The 20,839-nt window shown below is 38.7% G+C and overlaps 1 protein-coding gene across 1 annotated transcript in view; it reads left to right on the top strand.

Annotated features, from left to right (window-relative positions):
- Nucleotides 1-20,839, top strand: part of VPS13D (vacuolar protein sorting 13 homolog D (S. cerevisiae)) — a 109,183-nt gene that overhangs the window by 75,664 nt on the left and 12,680 nt on the right. The window contains exons 67-68 of the mRNA XM_009325291.1: nt 6,180-6,312; nt 8,212-8,407. Of these exons, the coding sequence (XP_009323566.1) occupies nt 6,180-6,312; nt 8,212-8,407 (329 nt within the window). The remainder of the gene's footprint in view (nt 1-6,179; nt 6,313-8,211; nt 8,408-20,839) is intronic.

Consider the following 20,839-nt stretch of genomic DNA (forward strand, 5'->3'; position numbering starts at 1 on the left):
TGTTTTTTTTTTAAAAAAAACCACTCAACTCAAAATAAAGTAACCTCTAGTTTCTAATGTTATCAATCTACTTGAGTTTATTATATAATTTGTGGCTACGTTTTATGTTAAGATAACTATTTTAAATATAAAATATGTTGACATTTTATTTAAATGTATTTAGGTACTATCTAAAGAAACATCAGTGTTTCATGCTAAAAAGACAGCTTATTAGTATTTTTTTTTAAAACTTGTAAAAATGCTGTTCTGGGTAAAACACTTTGTACTATGTAAGAATATGTATTTCGGGGCGGGGGGTGTCAGTATTTTCCAGCTAATAATTACTGTGTATATATATATTTATTAGGGTTTTACTGTTAGGTTCACCACATGCGCTGGTTTGAGATGTTTATTCCTTTCAAGCCGTCTGTGCTGTGATGCCTATTGCTTCTGTTGGTAGTACATCGGAAAGGAGGTAAATGTCGAGGTAGCAGAGGGGAGGAAAATTAAGTTCCAAAACCAGTGTTCCTGCTCAGGGCCGTAAGGAAGAACGTATTGAACCGAACTCACATTCAGAAATCTGACAATCGCTGTTCTTTACCTGTGCAGCCTTTGTTTCCTGTGATAAGCAGCTCTTCTCTCTCACGTGGACAGTTAATTATATTTAGGGGAGTTACTGTTGAAACTGTGGAATGACTTTTAATCATCGTGACTAGGGATTTTCCTGTTTTGGAAAATGTAAGAGTGTGTGTGAGAACTGAAGATGACATAACTCACAGTTTACATTAGACTTTCTGACTTAAATAAATTTTAAACACTTTTCTACCTTGCTGAAGTAACATACTTAAATTTGTACTTTGGTCTTTGAGAACCAGCTTTTGTTATTGGAGATAAAAGTGTGAACATCATCCATGTGAGGTGTTCAAGGTTTTTTTTTGAAAGGTGGTGGTTTGGGGCAAGAGTTGAATGGAGTTCAGCAAAGAACTCCTTTTTAAAGGCGTTCTGCAAAGCAAAGATGAGAACTGAGTAAACCCTGTGATTTCTAATTTAAATGCAGTTCGTTGTGAGGTTTGCACGGAAGTTATAACTGACCTATATTTCATTTCATCACTTTCTCCCTTAAAATTCCATCTTGGAATGTTCTGCTTTGTTCAGTCAATAATATTTGTAAATGTACCATTCTCTGATGCTAGAATTACAATGGAATGTTTGGACTTAAGTCATAATTGTGTATTTATCCTTTTAGGATGTCCTTAGAGAACCAGGCAGTGCCAAGAGTTTAAAAAGACTTTAAAAGATTACTTAAAACTTATTTCCATGCTGTGTGCTTCATGCATCCAGCTTAGAGGGAACATGCAGTACAAAGTCTAGAATTAGTTTTCATTTGCTTTGAATTCTTCTTGTGCCCCATAAGCCTTATTGTTTGGCACCAGCTTTGATTCACAAACACTGTATATGGGTGTTTTTGTTTTTCTTCTATTGGTGGTAAAAGTTCTTGTGGCAAAACTTCCTTACTTATTGGGCCTTTAAAAAGAAAAACACACACCCCCCAAAAAACCCCAAAACATGAGTAGATCGGTTTCTTGTACATATACTATTTCAACTGCTTTTGCAGATCATGGTAGATAGTTAATATTGATTGGTGACACTACGTAAACATAAAAGGAGAAATGATGAATCCTCCGTTTACTTGAATCTACCGAGAAGGCTAAGGCCAGCGTGCCCCAGGCTTATGGAATTGTAGTAACATTTTCAATAATCGTGACGTGCTGAGAGTGGTTTACATGTTGTTCCAAAGATGGTGTTCACAGTAGCATAATGTCCTGGCAATCGGAGGGAAATGTGAAAGTCGTCGTATTTCACCCTCCTCGGGAGGATCAGTTTATGTTAGACCGCATAGGCTTAAGTTAATGAAGTGTAGTGGGTCATATTTTCTGCTTGCTGTGTATTACCAGTTGGTAGCTTCATGTCATATATGAACCAGTGTGGGGTGAAAACCAGGGATCAAGTGCCTTTGGAACGGAGACCTGGAAGAAAAGGTCAATGTCCCTCCATAGAGGGGAAATGCAGGGAGTACCATCTGCTTCAGGGACAAAACTAGTCAGAGGAGAAAGAGGGTATCGGTGAATGAAGGTGGACAAATGTCCAGATGACTGGAGCTTTTTGGAGAGGTTCTCCTTTTTCTGTCCAGGCAGAATGGATAAGGCAAAGGATTAAACAGTGCATATGAATAGTAAGTTGAAATATTTTTAGTACCTGAAATGACAGAACTTTTAATTAGCAGTGTGGAAGACCCATACTTCGCTTTGTTTGGAGATGCCAGGTTGACAAGTGAAATACCTGGCTGCTTACATGTACCTAATGTGTGGACTGCTTCATTCAGTAACACTTCGGTGCCTTTCGGTTAGGAAGCAGGTAACTTATCTTAGCTGATACTGATGTATTGTGTGGCAGTTCTGTTTCAAGGAAAAGGATATCTGAAATGGGGAAGAATGCAGAGATAAAAGACCAAGTTATTAATTTCTTTTTTTCATTGGCAAGCAGACAAAGAAATCATTATGAAAATTAGGATAGAGAAGGAGGGAGACTGGTTTTTAGAAGTCCCTTGATTAGTTTCATGTTTATTCCACAGACTTTTGTGTTTAGTTATGTTGGCATTTACATGGACTTAAGTAGGCTTTGAAGTTATCAGGTCACACCTTATTAACAAAAGCTAAGGAAGACAAGGGTGGATGCACTTTTGTTGTCACCTTTGTTTATCTGGAGACTATTTTCTGCATGACCGGGTTAACAGCTCAATAAGCCACCATCACTGCTCTTCCACAAGTCTTAATATCTGACTCTCAATATCTAATATTGCACTTCTCAAAGGAGGCATCTAAAAGCAAGACATCTGGGGGGAAAAAAGGCAAGTCTGCTTTTGTGCTTTAACTTGTTCAAATCCCCCTTCAAAGTTCAAGCTGGTCTTAAAGCGCTTAAATTTGCAATGCTTACTCAAGTTTCTGATCCTGAAATAACTTGCCGCTGCTGAGTAACTTTTTCTTAATACAGTGATTATAGTCTACACAGACTGGGCATAAGGTGTTGTGCAGGTTTGTGGTTGGTTGGTTGGTGTTTTGTTTTTTTTTTAATGTTAGAAATCTTTATTTTTCGTTCTTGTATAGGTAGGTACAATCCTGTTTGCTGAAATAAGCTTCAGAAACCATTTCAGTGAAAGTACTTCTGAGGTGCACAGAAAAGGGCAGTTAAAATTTTCTGATACCTAGCAGTTATTTCACGGACGTGGTATTACATATATTAGGTAACATGAGGGATTACTTAGGTCTTGTTCAGATCATGAATCAGGATAATGCTGACACTACAGTCTGAATCTTTATAGCAAATTAGAGTCTAAACTTCAGAGCAGAAAGCGGTGAGTGGCTCACTTGCCTAGCAGACCTTAATATGTGACTTGCTAACGCCTGTGAAATGTCTCAGTTGTTCTGTCTTCACTGGCATTTTACCCCTGGTTGACAAACTCGATCACGTTACATTCTGTACCTCAGAGCAGGAAAAGTGCTGCAATGGTCCCCAGCTGGAAATTGTTCAGAAGGGACCTATTCACGTGTGTTCATTGAGGTAACCTGTTGTTTTAGGTACAAGTGGTACAGATGACTACAGAAGTTCGGCCTCAGTCTTTGTTCAGTGAGGCCAGAAAACAAACAGTACCTGGGGAGGGGGGAGGAGGCGTGTCAAGAAGTAATTCAACATGAAGTTCATGATCTGTAATTAACGTGTGTTGAGTTTAGATTTTGTCACCCGAGTCAGGGCAAAAGGGAAACATTTCATGGTACATTTGGTACATTAGAATCCTTAAATCGTTCTATTTACAGCTGTAATTCAGTGTTATTTTCTAAATAACATGACCAAAATGTCCCCGTTTAACTTTGGTTTTACAGTTAATGGAGACTATGACTTTTAAATTGTGTGCATGTGATTGTTTTTCTTTTTTCCTCCTTACAAAGAGAACAATTTACTATTACATTAAAATTCTTTCTATACACTAAACCAGAATTGACTGTTAGGTGTCAGATTCTGCTTCAGAGAGGAAGGAAAATCTGAGGAAAGACTGGATTGTATTTACTGGGAAAGCTGGTATGGTGGAGCTGGCCAATTTAGACAGAGGGGGGAGGAAAAAAAAAAAAAGCCAAAGCTGTAAGGAGAGCTTACCAATTTTGATCAATATTAATAAGTTGGTTTATTCCTGGGCTGGTTGTCCAATCATGCACTAAGTTAACTTTCAAAATGTGTTCGTGAAAAATCATTTTCAGGCCTTGACAGATTCCTTAATGAGGTTTGAATTTTGAAGGCCTATTGAGCCTTTTAATTTTTATAGCAACTACTCTAATCCTCTTAAAGCAAAGTATTTGTCCAGAAAAAAAACGCAACCTTAAACACAGCTAATAGATAGCTTCAGGTTGGTTTGTATTTCTAGGCTAATTAAAAAAAAAAAAAAAAAAAATCTACATTAAGTTCACAAAGAGGTCAGGAGTAATTCAGTCACTGATCACTATGTTCTGTTTAGTGTCCGTATGATCAAGTCACAAGAAGGGTCATGGGATTTAATTTTCATTCATGTTGTTAAAGTCTACTTGTGTAGATAATTGGAGCCACTGGACCAGTTTGTCTTAGAGCTGGAAAGAAGTATCTAAAACTAGGGAATCATGTCATTAGTAAAAAAGAAATGCAGCCTTGGAAAAAATGACAGAAAAAGGAAGGGAATTGCATCAAGCACATAAATTAACTGTTTGTCTGTTTCTTTTTTAATCTTTAGTGTATTAGAATCAGCATTTCACCCCAGGTTTTAGTTGTCTTCTGGTGCACACCTTAATCGCATAGTTTTTTTTAACATAACTGATACGGATGCAAAGGAGATAGTACATGCAACAAAGCTAAGCTGAGCAATGGAAAGGGCAGTGTCCATATACGGTTCTTAAACAATGAAGTACTTGTCGTAGAGGAGTACGTAGGATCATGCAAGGACAGCAACGATTTCACCATTGCTGCAGCCATCGAGTATCTTTGACATTCCTGTGGCATCTGGTACATTCCCCAGCCCTAGTCTAAGACACAACAAAGCATTAAATTACCTTTCCTTTGCGGGGGGGGGAAGTTCATTTATTGAAAGAAGATTGTAAGAATGCTGATGCCAGTTGAGGGAGGTACAGAAGATGAACAACTATGTGTAACCAAAAAATAGCTAGTTTTTGGAGGTTATTCCAGGAAAATGCTTGCTAGGGGTCCTTTTCTATAATAATATCCTGAATATGAGGTAAGGCTTTGGGTTTTTTGTCTCCTTTTCTTGCCTCCCTCCCTCCACCAAGCTTCTGTTTTATATCTGATTGCGTCAAACTAAAGGTCAACGGATCACAATAGATCATTTTTATTTGGTGCTTTTTCATTGACTGGTACTCAGTAGAGGTCAGAGTTCTCAGAACAAATCCTGTTTGGACTTAGATGTCCTCTTTTATCTGTAAATACGTCTCAAGTCTTCCCCCATACTGTTAAAGGTAAGTGTAAGGAGTAAAAATGCTCCACATACACGTTCAGGGTTCCCCTTAGACTTCTGTTTTACAGTGTGTAGTACCTGTGGACACTTACCAACACAGCCGTCTTTCAGCGGATCACCCCATGTGCTGCAGTGAACATGGCGTGGCTCGCCCACCAACTCTTTCCACAGTAGAGCTATTTCTGCGTTGTGTTACTGAAAAGAATTTAATTAACTCTCGCAAATGTTTTAGTTTCATGACGGGCATATTTGCCTTGAAGCTTTTCACATATCTTTGCAGAAGAAAAGCAGAAAAGTTTTGTATCTAAATAACATTCTTGTGAGTTTTTGAAAGGTTACAGATGGGTCACTGGCACTTCTTTCGGTACATCTTTCACAGGCTTCATTTATTTTGGCTTGACCACTGCAGTTGGGCACCTGCTTGGTTTTTGACTGTCACCTCAGGATTTAAGTTGCAGCAATGGAAAGCACAGGTTAATGTACTTCAGAGCTTTCTTCATGGCAAAAAAGCTGGAGTGACTGCGTACATGGAACAAAATGAGTTGCATAAATCTGTATTTCACAACTAGAATCTAGGAATTTTCTTCAGTAAATTTACATAAGAGAAACACCTTTTGTTCTTTTAATAACAGAAAAGGTTGTTCTCTTACAGTTCGCTGGGACCTTGTCAGATGGTTTGGGAAAGACAATGGATAACAGACATCAAACCGAGCGAGAGTACATTCGATACCACGCTGCAACTAGTGGAGAACATCTTGTAGCTGGAATCCATGGACTTGCACATGGTAACCCTTAGCTATCATTTTAACTCAGTTCTCTCTTAAAAGTAATGATCAGATTGAAAAGAACAGTTTGTATTACTCTTGGGTGATGATTTGAAGCCAGGGAGGTGGAGCTGTCATAGGCTTTACATTTGAATTTGAACGCTTGCAGGTCGGGGTGGGGGGGTTGTTTGTTTTTTAAGTTGACAGAAACTACATTTAAAAATAAGGTCTTTTCACATGTAACTGTAAGTAAAAGCTTTTTTTCAAATTAAAACAAAATTTAAAAGAAAGTTCATCCAAAACTTCAGTTTCTTCATAGAGACATAAAATACCCATGCAAACAGTCTTTCTGAGGGCCAGGCTTTAAAATAAAAATTAGTATGGTTGGATTGTAGCTTTCTTATGTTTGCTTTCAGTTCCAGAAAGCTGAGTTTCCTCAGAATCAGTACATCAGTTTAAAGTAACATTTCACCAGTTGGGATATTTTGTGGTTTTGTTTTTGTTTTTTTAAGTCTACTAAGAACTAGAGAAATGAATTTGTGTAAAAGGCAGCGGCCTAGTCTTAATTTGGCCAGAATCTCACATCAATTTAGTTCATGATTTATCTGTTGAAGAAAGTTAAATCAGTACAAGCCAAGTTTAAATCAGACATTTGTATTTTGCATCGTCTTGACTCAGTTTGTTTAAATGTCAGTCTTTTAACGCAAGCGTTGCAGCCTGTGTAACGATAATCTGGCTTTCACTAAACCCACAATCTTTTCTAAGCTGAGCAGAAGTCTTTATGCTGGACTTCTGTCATAAAGAGACACTGCAGGTATTCAAATGGCTCATGAGAGAGGTTTCTCTCACACCCGTGTGCTGTGAAGTCTGATATAAATTATATTGGTAGAAATGCCAGAAATCTGAAATATGTCCATCTTTGCTGAAAAGTCAATTATAAAAGCACTTCATTGTGTTGTATTATCCAGTAATTAGCAGGACTGTTTTAGTTTAATTCTGTGGAGTTTTTAAATGCTTCCTATTCAGTTTTTTTTCAAAAAAGCAAAAAACTGTTAAATCCTATCTGTTGAAATGTAGGAATTAACCATAAGCTATAGGTACTCAAGAGAAGTGCTTTAAATACTTTGTGCTTCTCGAGTTTGGAAGTTAAGATGCTGCCTGGTCTGTACTTCAATTACAGACCTTAAAAGAGTACCGGGCTGCTGAAAGCTGAAGAGCCAAATGGCGGTAAGCATTTTAAATGAGTGCTTAAGCCAGTTCACTAAAAATTGGGATATTCTAATTGTGGAGATCTGAAAACTGTAAAGCGTGTTCTCAGTACTATGAACCGTTCCAAGTCTTTTGAAGCCTCAGTAGGTTCTTGATTTCTTCAGAGCATTCAAATTCTCAGCAACGGGAACGTGCACAGAAATGGCTGTTGGCAGCATCACAGTTAAAATCACACAATGCCAGTTTAAAATAATTGACTTTTTAAGGTGGAGAAATGCACTTTTCTATTTTCTGTCTCAAATTGTATAAGCTTTTGTGGTAATAGAATTTTGTCACATTGTAAGTAACTGCTTCACCTCAGGAATAGATGAGGACTGTTTGTGTAAATACAGCTGGGAAATAAAACAGTATAGAAATATTTTAAAATACACATCTTTATGTATAGTTATACAGTCAAATATACATACTGAATTAACTCTTTCCGTGGGATATTATTGTCTGTGCATATGCGTGTGTATCCTACATATACAAAGCATAAAGTTATTAGCTAATATGTAATCAGTTGTGAAACAGTTTTTGTATTACATTAAATGCACGTTTCTATCAAGCTTGACAGTAAATCATTCAGGCAGACAGCATCAGCTGTGACAAGGCTCTGTAATTTTTAGAGGCAGTACTTCTGGCCTACTTTGCTGTTCTTGTCTTTGCTAGGTATCATTGGAGGATTGACAAGTGTAATAACTTCAACAGTCGAAGGTGTGAAAACTGAAGGAGGTGTCAGTGGTTTCATATCAGGCCTTGGGAAAGGGCTGGTTGGCACAGTAACCAAACCTGTGGCTGGAGCTCTGGATTTCGCGTCGGAAACTGCACAGGCAGTGAGGGACACTGCAACTCTAAGTGGCCCCAGGTCAGTAAGCAGTTTATATTTCCAATCAGTAATAGTGTAAAAATGCGTATTAATACCTGCTGCAATTTCTGATCCGTTATCTTTCCTTACCCAAAGAAACAATGATTTAATCAAATTTACTGTGAGCTATTATTAGTGCTGTAGCCCATTTAATTCAATTTGCTTTTTCTTCAATAGATGGCATTTGTTGATACTATAACAAGTGAAATTTGCATGGAAAAGCTGCAACATAAAATAGGAATTATTAAGCTACAGCATTAGATTAAAGCAAAATTTTTAAAAGGCTATTTCCACCGTGGAATCCTTATGCAGAGTTGAAATGGAAGAGGAGTTCTCCCTGCTTTACCTCCAGCTTCCATGTAGCTGTGCAGAAAAACAATTCTTCCAAGGGTTGAAGAGTTCTGGCATCAATATAGTGTCATTATCTTCTAATTTTCATTTTGTACAATAGTTCTCACTTATAAAAAGTGTGGATATATGCCCTTAGGTCCACATGCTTATCTGTTTACCCATGCATACGTGGATGTTAAGTGTCAGCACATCAGGACGGATGCTTTGGCTTGCTTCCTGTGTTCAGTTACTAGTGTAATGTGGTCTCAACAAAATAATGGTGACGATGATTAAAGTACCTGAATGTTCATTAGCACTGACTGTGAATGTGGAAGAGGGAAAGGGCTAAGTTCTAAAAAAGCTGCTCTGAGAGAAGATTCTTTTTACTCTTTGTAGCCAAGGGTTTACTTTATACGATAGTACTGTGCCAAGAAGTCCTGTTGTATGTACGTGAGATCCTGCGTGCTGAAGAAGTGAAAGAAAATCCTAAGTAAATTTTTTGGCAGAAAGCTTAGAGAAAAATGTTGGCAAAATGTTGGGTTTTCTGGTTGTTTTGTCTTCCCATTTGGTTTTTCCATTTCCTGTCTTATTATGCCACGCTTGGAGTCCTGAAGTGTCTACCCTCAGTGCTTCGGTAAAGAACAATAAGCTTGATGAAGTGTGAGTGAAGTGAAGTGAACTTAGGTGTACTTTGCTGTGAAAATTGAAGTGTTTACATATATGTCTTAGGTATTTGGTACTTAGCTTGATTTGTAAAACCAAGAGGTCAGGGATTACAATTTGATAAGTACATATGCATACATAAAATTACACGAGAACTCTAAGTGCATCCCTGAGAAAACACATCTGTTTTGCTTGTACGTGTCTTAATTTTGTGACTGTACAGATTGATTTATTCATGTAAAGGTGGGGAGAAACACACCTGGCTATTCTGTTAGCTGTCTTACCAGTTGAGCTGTGTTTTTATTATAGTTTGTTTCAAGATACACATATACTTAAAATTCACGTTTTGACATACTTCTGAGATACAGCCTATGCACAGTAGCGATGATGTTATCAACGGTTGACAAACTAGATAGCAACTGGGAAAGGGAGGGCCTCCAACCAGCCTTATCTCTAGCTTGTGTTTGCCTGTGTGACATATTTCCCTTTAACTTGTTAACTGTCAATTAAGAGATGAGGTTAAGACAGATGAGCTGAACCACAGTTTTGTTTCCACTAGATTCTGAAATACTATTGTCATAGACAAGCACTGTGAAATTATTGTAGTGTTTGCACACACTCTGCAAGAAGTTTCTGACCCAGCAGTCTTCTACAAGGAAAAAAACAAACACCCCAAACAAAAAGAAAAACCTTTTTCACTTACTACATTTCTCCACTCTACCAAATCTGATCAAAACTTATTTTAGATAAACAAATGTACTTGAGAATATGTAGATAACGCAGGAGGGGAAAAAAACCCAAAACACTCGCCACCACGTATAAGCAACCTTGCACTCGTGTTTTGTTTGGTAAGGTGTTTTTGGTTTTTTTTTTTTTGTTATGTGCTTATATAATGAAGCAACCAAATTGTTCTTTTGGGCGTATGAAAAAAAAAAACAAACCCACAACCAAACAACAAAGGATTTGTACATTTTTTAGACTGCTGTGTACCAATATCCCCCTGCCGCATTTGTTAACTGTTCAAATATGTGTGGTTTGGAATCAGAATAGAACAGTGTTCCAAACCCAAGTTGCTGGCTCCAGTTGAATGTTCTCTTTAAGCATGCTGGGCCATGTAGACTCTTCCAAGCTAAGTCCACAAAAACAGCTAACCCTGATGAATATAAGTTTATGGCAGTAACTGATCTCGAGTGTAGTTTTGAACAATTGAAGAATGTGAGTTAAGAAGCATGGTAGGAGCCATCTTGACCTTGTCTTGAGACTGGCAGCCTATGTGCAAGTTTCCGGTATTGGTGCAAAGTTGAGTCAACCAGTTAATTACAGTTGCATTTAAATAGCATGATACATAACCATGGATTATAGGCCCCTTGCAATTCTCTAACTACATGGTTGAGTTTTTAAAAAGTCCTGAATTTAAGCTGCTTGACTTTAACCATTGGATCAGTTTTGAGTGAGATGAAGAATTTTAATGGAGGTTGTAAGTTTTCCTAAAAGGCGTGTTCTAGTTCCAACAAAGTTACTGAATTGAATAGACACTGAGGAAGACTCTGTAGCTTGTGTTACTGTGATCGTGCTGTATGGACATAAGCCTCTTTTGGCTTCAAAATGCATTGATTTGTACTGGGACCCATGCAGCTAGCAGAAACCCTGTGTTTGGAACATGGAGCCAAATATGGCTGAGATGCAGAGGATGGCTTTATAGCTTATGGTGGTAGTTTAAAAGGTGATGTGTTTAAAGTACAAGAAAATATTTTTTAAAATCTGACTTTAGGCTGGACTTTTTCAAGGCTAATCTTATAACTTATTATGTAATCACATGATTTATTATGCCTGTTATGTATGAGTAAAGCTGCCTTGATATTTTTGAATTTTAATGCAGAGGAGAGCATAAAATAGCTGTTGACAATGCAGCATACATCTAATTTATAACCAGTTAATGCCTGTGACTTGATACCTTTTTTTGAGTGGGTTTTATGTGTTCCAAGTACTCTAGTGTCACATACAAGAGTTCTGATTATTTCCATATTTGTCATATACTGCCAAAAGTCTTAAAGACCAGTTCAAAACAGGAAAGCTGTTATGTCTCTAGATATGCTTGGAAAGCTCTCTCCTAGAAACGTGTTTTAAGTCCTAGTGCAGCACAAGTAAAGAACATTTATATTTAGATCTGTGTCTAACTTAACAAGAAGTGCAGGAAACTGCCATTATGGCTTTCTCTCAGGCTTCTGGCAGGTCAGTGCAAGTTGCAGATAAACTCTTGCAACAACGGTTCAAGAATAGTGTTCTTTTCTGATAGTCACAATATGGAACTTAGAAGTAAGGAGATAACTTCATGACCTACCCAATTCTAATGAATTCTGTCAGGGAAGTAGACTGTATTAGTTAAGAATAGTTTGAGATTGGCAAGCCATTAACGGTCACGGAAAATTCTTAGGTAAATATTTGATTCTTTTAAATGGACTTCCCCTGGAAAGAAGCAGCCTGCACTAGTTGTTCTTTTGTTCACCACTCTCATGCCATCACTCGGGAATGTGCAGTGAGGTTGCAAAGTTTGAGACAATGTCAACATCAAGTGATTTAATTTTTTTTTTTTCCTTTGTGCATCCATCTGTTAGCTATGATTTCGATTGTAAGATCAAAAGCAGTAGACTTGAGATCATGGGTATCAGTGACACTGAGAAGTAGTATAAAATATGTACCAAATTGTATGGAACGCCAACTCCGCTAATAAACTGCAAAGAGTATATTCTCAAGGTTCTCAAGTTTTAAAGATAAATATTGCTTGAACCTTAACACCTCTGTATGTGTCCCAAATTCCCTCCTGACCTTGGACTTGATCTAGATCTGACTTCAAGAGTCTTTACAGTAATGTCAGTCATGTGTGGGCCACGACTCTGGTGAACGAGACGTTATTCTTCTGGTAAGCCCTTCCTAAGATTTTCCTAGAAGCCAGAGAGAAAATATATTTATCGGCTAGTGTTCATTGTGTTGTGTAAATCTGGAAATGTTGCATACAGGACAGTTTAGCTGATTTATCGGTCTAATCTTTCAATGACTTGGGCGGTGTGATTTCCTTCATAGCCTCTTTCCTCTTTTTTCCCAGTGGGATAAGAGGTCTTTATAATGATATGTTTTTCTCAAATGATCCATTTTCTTTTGAGCAAGTTTGCCCATTTTACTCCTGTGGCACCCTGTTAAATGGCTGTAGACATTGGCTTTTCCTCAGCGTTAGCCCTACCTCCCATCTTCAGTCACGGCTGAACTTCATTTTACGGGTTTACATTCTTCTGTCATTAGTCTATCCAAATTCTTCCATTGCTGCTGTTGAGTTACTTTGAAATTGCCCCAGTCAGTAAGTTCCCATCAGTATTATGTGAAAAGGGACCGTCATATCCCTGTTCTGTGACAAGCTGTGCTCTGCAAGTCATCCAGAATTGTGTTGGCTGGTTGTACTGCCATATCGCATTGCAAATTGATATCCAGTTTTCTGCTTGCTATTTTCCCCCAAGAGGGTTTTTGGGGATTTTTTAATGTTTTGTTTTATTTTACTGCTTTGCAAATATCTCCTTGTCATTTAGTATTTGTGTTCTGGATTATTTTTCCCCAGATGAACCAGGTTGCAGTTTTGTAGGTTGAAGCCCATTTCATTTCCTGCCATATTTCTGACCTCTTCAGGTTCTTTAGTACTTCGCTGTCCTCACTGGAGTTTTAAACGCCTCTTAGTTTGTCCTCTCCAAATATAATTTTACATGCTGCTTTTACTAGATCCTTGAAGTTAAGCAAGCCTGGTTTCGTGCCCACGCATTTTGCAGCACCTCGGTAGACGCTTCTCCCTGCTTTAAATCATTTTCTGTTACCACTCTCACCTGCTCAGTATTCTACTGTTAGGTTTTAATTTACCACTGGTAACTTTGTGTAGTTCTGTTGGAGATCGTGTTCTGTTCTTCAAATGTCTACTCTTGCTTGTTGCGTACGTGAATGTTGATTTTCATGTTGGGGAAGGAGTTCTTCAAACCGCAGCCCTGTACCTCTTCAGTATGGATAATTTCATCTCGAAACCTTAAATTCTTTTCTGAAAACGCACCTCGGCTATTTTAGTTTCTTAACTAGAAAGAGACAATAATTCACCATCTAGGACCTAAAATTACTTCTAAATAAATGAAGCTACCCTTAAGAATGAACAGAAAACAGTTCTCTATTGCTTTTGTCTATTTGAAGATTGCTTCTTACTGCCATGAGACGTTTCTGGCTAGTAGAAAGACTATGGTTTTCTTTTCTACAGCTTTCTGTAAGAATGATTTTTTTTTTTCTCGCCCTTACTCAGAATTATTTTCCAAAGGAATGACTCGGATTAGAAAGAAGTGCAGTCTTCCCTAGACTACACAGAAATAAGTCTTACGTGCTGTACATGTCAAGAAACTAATAGGGCTTTCTGTCAGAGAAGTCTCAAGCAATGATCATATTTGACTGTGAGTGGACTCCTGTCAAGATTGATTTGCATATTCACTCCACCGGTCTACTTCCCCTTAAAGCTCTATGGAAGGAATTCAAGCAGTTGAGGCATGTGGTTACTCTTCTGGAGTGCCTAAAATAATGAGAATTGAGGATGGAGCGCACTGCCGTCCCACATTTCACTGCATTTCTGAATCTCTACGTACTGATACAGTGAGTAATCCTAAAGTAGTCAGTCTTTAGTTAATAAAACTTACTATTTCAAGAAACATAATTTTCAAAGTGATCTGACTTTAGAAATAAAGGATAGTAGAGTTAAGCCCAAGAACCTCTGTGTGTGAGAAAGGAGTACGGGGCAGGGGAAAAACACAGCTTTTATTTCACACCCTCCTCCAGGACTGACAGGCTGGGCATCTCAGTTTCTTCCCTTTGCCTTCCCCCTCTAGGACAAAGAGCTGGAAGATAATTACTTGGGAGCACAGCCTCTGTTCTTCACAGTAAACCAGAATTTGCTATGCGTGGTTGAAAAAAAATCACTCTGATGCATGTAGTTTCATTATTTTTTTAATCCTCAGGATATAGTAAAAGAAAGATGAACCTTTAAAACATTCAGCTTGCTTAATCATGTTTTATTGCAGAGTCTATAATTCTAGAGCCGCACGTATAAAAATGTCACAATTTCCTGTGTTCCTACAGTGTTCATTGTAGGAAAGCACTGTTAGCTGCTTAGCACCCAACAGAGGTCCGGATGCTTTGGAGAATCCAAACTCTGCACTAACATATCCCTCTTCCTTTCCTTTTTAGAGGATTGAATGGACATAAATTGGTCCCCGCTGTAAAACCAAACTGTAACGCCTTTTTATGCATTACTGCAAGTACCTTGCTTTATGCCTGAATAATGCTTCCAGGAGGTTATGGCTAGGTATCTGCATTACTAGATACCATTTGTGTTTAGAATGGTTGTGAAATCAGTTGTCTTTACAGTTGGTTGTCTTTGTCCCCTTTTTTGAACTTGACTCAATTTAACTATTTGGAAGGAGCGGAAGAAAAAAAACACAGTGTTTGGACCTACAGCAGCAAGGTAATACTTCATTAATACTGGATAGATGTGGTTACTGTCACATCTGCTGCCTATGAATGTTTTTAAGTAATAGGAGGTTTTAGAAAAAATAAGCACTTACTGGCTTGCATTAAGCTACGTTTAATCATACAGCTCTTCTATTTTACAGATATTACATCTGATTAGCCTCTGGAGCTTTTGAGCTAGACTTTGAGTAGCAGGGTCTGAGATAGGAAAACTTGAAAACAAACACCTTACCTATTTTTAAAAAGACCCTTTTTCAAGCCCAGGGGTTAAAGTTGCTGTTCATTAAAGGCTGTTCATTAGAGCTCCCCTTTGCATTTTACTTCTGGGTTTTTATGTACCCTACGTGTTAGCAAAGAAGTTCTAGATGGTTTAAATTCCAATAGGGAGTGCTAAACCTTTAGTTAAAACTTGTGTCACTTCTTTTGTTTAAAGCCTTTTTGCTTTGCCATGACAGACTGTATTCCTACTGTTAAAACCGAACAAAAGCCTGGTTTAAGAAAACTGTGTGGTCACATTGTGTAACTGTGTGGTTCACCATCGGTAGCACGTCTGTTAACATTAAAAAGGCAGACTTTATGAGGGACTGAACTCTCATTCTAAATACCAGCATCTATTTTGTCAGTAAGAAGGATTTTCCACTAAAACATCAGTGTTTAACTTGACATTTGAGGGCAGAAAGGTACCCTGGATGCATTCAGCCTGTTGGTTAAGGGACAAAAAGGGACAGGGGCACTGGAGGGGAATGTTGCAAGGGGAGGATAGATGAGTGAAAACGGAAAACATTAAAGTGAATAATGCCGAGTAGTTAGCTGAGCATAAAATGTGAAATTATGTTATTCTTTAGATGTCCATTCATTATTAGCAACAAATAATTTCAAAAAAACGAATGAATACAGAGTTCTTACTGTGATAGTCTCCACAAAACCGAAATATTTTCTAGCGCCTTGGTAAGTTCCAACTAGAGGCAAGTATGTTTCCATCACTGGTTAAACGGTACTGCATCGAGTGACACGTGTGTAGCTTTTGCATTAAACAAAAGACCGCTGCTATGGCTGGGTTCAGAACAGGAACCAGATTAAGCTTGATTTCATTGTGTTCGATAACTGGTTTGGAAAAGGTGCAAGTTTGTGAGAAAAAGGCGTTATGTTGTATTAGGCCAGTCCGCTACGAAAGGAGAGATGGCTGAAAATGGACATCATGGGTACAACACTTGCTGACTTTCAAACGCAGCACTTTTGAAGCCATGGGGAAGTTGCTTCTTTTCGGACAGGCGGACCTTTCCAATAGGTAACTAATGTTTTCCAGTTAGGTTAAATCCAAGGCGCTGTCATGTAGGCCTGGCGTAGTCCATCAGAAATCTAAGCAATTACGAATTTCCTTCTGAAAAGAGCTGATAAATCCTTTGTTGGATTTACCACGGATTCATTCTACTATTTATACTTGAAGTGACAATTAAGAGGACTGCATTTGCGACACAAAGCGGAATTCTTATACTATGTGCCCACTTCACAGTCTTTAGCTAGTAACTAAAAGGAATGCATCTAGACAAGGAGAAAATTTTATTTCCTTAGGAAATACTTGTATTTCTAGAGCCTGCATATTTTGTCTAATTATATTTCAGCAAAAGCTTTTGGACACCAAGGCCAAAAAGTAAAAGGAATAACTTTTACTGTGTTGTCTGCTTCCTGTTTTCTGGCATCCACGTGTTTTTTAGATCCTTCCTTATTCAGAAAGCACTCTGCTAAACGATGCTGCTGTTTTGGTGTATTCTATGTATAGTTTTCTTGGGTTGAAACAATTACAGAGCGCTGCAGATTTAACTAGTCTGCAGTGGTATCTCCTAGAATGGAATTGGAGAGACTGAAAAAGAAAAACTTACATTCATGTGTTAGCATCGGCAGAACAAACTAAAAAGTCATCGAAGACCGGCCAATAAAGTACTCAAAATTTCCATTCACAAATCTACTTGCTTAGAGTTAGGTGGGATAAGTTGAAATAGTATGCGCCCCAGAAACGAACAAAAGCTTTATTCAAAACAGACGTGTCTGTTGGAATGTACCAGGACAAATCATCAGACTGCATTAAACCAGTCAGACTTGATCCCCCGATTTGAAAAAAATTTAATACACATTCTGTGGGTTTTTATAATATCTTTTTGCCCTCTTACTCATATTTTCAGTTCATAAAAATAGTAGGAAAGATGAAGCTGGTGTAACGCAATAGGAATATAGCATTTGTTTATTTACTTATTTCTAAAGCGCAAATGGCATGAACTGCTCGCCAGCGCAGTGGCTGTATGAGCTCATGTCCTGAAATATCTGCTGCTTGTGCCAAAGGGGTGAAGTCTGGTACAGCAGGTCTGGGGCAGCTTTCTGGGAATAAGTTTTACTAGTCTGATACCGACGAAGGTAAGCATAGATAGTTTTTGTACCGAAGAATGAGTACACGGGTACCTTATGTTACGTGCATAATCAATAAGAGTCCTTGTGGTTTTCCGTGTATGTATTTGTTTTTCTTGCATCTATTTGGAATACCATCTTTCAAGCTGTCTTTCCATTTGCCTTCACTCCAGATGATTTTGCCTTGAGATCATTTTAAAGGCTTCTTTACATCCTTAATTTTGTGACCTGTATCAAGAAGTGGGCTTTAATTACCCTCTACTCAAAGCTTCAGTACTGTGGTATCTGAGCATACCCAAAGGTGAACTTTTTCCATTCTGAGACCGAATATAAAGACGTAGGAAATGCATGTTATATACAAGATGAAAGTCGTCTCTCCTCTGCATACTGCATTTCCAGTAGTTTTGTGTCTTACTAGAATTACTTCCTACGTCTTCCTCCCAAGCATAAATATCACGGCATCAGGTTCTCTGAGGTTACTCCACGTTTAAAATGGTAGAAATATTAAACCACGCGGCTGGACGGGGAGTACCGTTTGTACTGACAGGTTTTATTTTCAAATTAAAAGATACAGCATTGCTTTAAAACTAATACCACTTCTCAGCAGTATTTTAAGCCAGATTTGTTGAGGTGCATATTTAGGTAGTAATTACAGGCTTACTTGAAAGCAAGGGACCTTGCGGCAAGGTATGTGCTAACGTACTGCTAGGCTGTTTACCTGTTACTAGACAGATTTTTTTCCTTTGTCATTAACGGTGAGGTTTTCTGTTCGGTCCTAGTCCAGAGCCTGTAGATGGGAGCCCAGGGCCTGCTGGGATGGGGTTTTACACTTGTGCTGTCCTTTTGCCCTTCCACTGAACTCTTTTCATTTCAGTCATGAGCAAACAGTCAGTGCCTGAACTAACAACCCTGCAATCCTCCAAAGCACGCCTCGCTTACAGTACCAAACAAAGGGAGGCCCGCGTGGGCCGGCCCAAGCCAAGGAATGCAGCTTCGGGGTTCTGCTCCATAAATTTAACCAGCACGACAAAAAGGAGATAATATGAGCCTTCGTGATGATCTGAAAGGGGGAGGTTTGTGTCCCATTGATTGCGGTCTGGCCTATTGCCAGGCCCCGAGCCTGACCGACAGTTGAACCATATCGTTAAGGCGTGTAATACAGCTCAAGTCTTGTACAGCAGCCAATGAGTACATATCCAGAGGGCAAAAGTTTATAAAGAGCTGAGGCTGTCCTGTTTAACCCTCTCACACTGCATGTAATATATACTGCTGCCATTCAGAAATAGTCACATTGCTATTAAAAATGTAAACCTTCAACTTTCTTCACTTGGAAAAAATACATGTGTCTGATTTCTAACGTGCAGCAGATTTATAAAGTGATCTGAGAAAAATATGTAAAAACGATATTTTTTTTTTTTATGAAAAAAAGTCCAACCCACTTTTTTTCAGTACTGCTTTATCCATAGTTACTTTTTTGTTCAGAGATGTCTTCTGGGTTGTTCTACAAACTCTTTCATACAGATGGAGCTATTTATTGCCTTGATGTCACCTCATTTAGCATGTGGCTGGTATTTTTATAGATAATTTTTTCACCTAATGTTGCTGTTAACATGTGGAACGCTCTTTATCAGTTTTGTAAGTACAGCCAGTTGATTTGAATTGGTCTTGCAACTGCTAACTTTAAGAATCAAAACAAACTTTCTGAGTATCTTTTTGTTAGGTGAAGTTTGTACTAGAAGACTTTGCTGTGCCTGTTGCCGCCCTAGTTGTACTAACGGAAAAGTATATAAAGGAGGGTCTGAAGAGAAAACACATACAGTCGTCATAGCTCATTCCACATAGCTCTTCATGCACACCTAGCAGTTAATGTCCTGGTGCTGGGCAGAGGCCCCCGGTTTGCTTTCTTCCCCAGAGTGGATTTGCTTTCCCAGAAAGATAGGAGTACAATATGGAAACGTTTCTGTTACTCTCCAAGTAAGGTGACCACGTTTGCAGTTGCAGTAACTGGGCATTGCTTGGCCAGCATTGATGGGGTTTGACGGGACCATTTTAAACGTGCACAGAAATCAGACTAATGCTCCATCTACTACACTGCCCTGCCCGTCAGCAGACTGTATTCAAAAGTTTTAAGACCTTGTGCTGTGCCCTGAGGCAGAGTAACGCTATAGCCCTGGGCACTTTAATCTTCACTAAGGCATGTTCAGCTCATGTTTGCAAGAAATCCCTGCTAAGAACCCTATCTTTTACATTGAATCAGGTGAATGGGAACATTCAACACATTTGTGAGAGAGGAAACTTTAAGGCGACAACTCTAGTCATCACTCTGTGATCTGTACAGGAAGAGTCTGGGAGAAATTGGAAACTGAGATGGAAGCGTTATGTTTTGTTGTCGTCTTAAGCTTGATGATATCAAAGTGCTTGAAAAAGTGTTGGTTAGCTGCACAGCTGTTACAGTCGGGGTGGAGCAAGTGCCAAAGGTTGAACACTGGTTGATGCACAGTGTGACTGGTGTTAAGTGCCATGCAGTTGTCTGGTATGCAAGCACATACAGCTTACACAGATCTTGGATTTGTAATATGGACGTCATAAGAACGTGCATTTGGGTGAGTACATCTGCTGCTCTGTTGTTTTTAAAGAAGTGATTCTTGATGTCTTAATTAAGCTCTTCTCACTTCCTTTTGAACTTGGAGCCTGAAGAAGTTGTATACAATCATAAAACCAATGAATAGTTTTCAATTTTGTTTTGATCTTGTATACAAAAGAAAGGGGAAGGGAGGGGAAGAGCTACATCTCTAGGAAGTAGGCAGGAACAGCCTACATGATAAACAGTTGCTTCTTCAGCATGCTGCAGTTCTCCTAAAAGTATACTGGGTCAGATAAAGGTCTTCAGCATCTGAGCTGGTAGATCCCTCAAAAGAGGAGGGATTTGACTGTAAGTGGGAGGTTTTAACCCTAGGCACCATTTATTTGCATGTTTCTGCCTGAAACTAGCATTCTGGGAACACATTTAACAAGCACAATATATTCCAGCAAATGCACGGAATAAACGGTGCATATAAGCTTCCTCAGATATGCAGTCAGCAGGGAGCTGTCTGGCTCATGATTTTACACATTCTTGCATCTAACTGAGACATTCTAATGCCAAATCCAACACTCAGACTGACTGCACTGCGTGTGCATTTTTAACACACCTTAAAAGCATCTGTGTCTGAATCGGTGAATGAATTCCATCACAGAGCTGTGCCAAATCTCTGGGTTCAGGCATCAAGTCTTCAAGAAATTATCTGCCTATTGGGACCTGCCCAATTGGGAACTGCTTTGCCCCAAAGCCCAACACTGGGAAGGAGGCAACTGTACTCACCCTTTGAAATGCAGCATTACCGTCTGCCCGTAGAGTCACAACGGAACATGAAATCCAGATTGCCATAGGTTTTTCCGAAATTCCAAGTCATTTAATGTTCTCAGATGCAAAGAACTAGGACATAAAACATAATGCTGTCT

This window comes from Pygoscelis adeliae, unplaced genomic scaffold (assembly GCF_000699105.1).
Source record: "Pygoscelis adeliae isolate BGI_AS28 unplaced genomic scaffold, ASM69910v1 Scaffold36, whole genome shotgun sequence".
NCBI lineage: Eukaryota > Metazoa > Chordata > Aves > Sphenisciformes > Spheniscidae > Pygoscelis > Pygoscelis adeliae.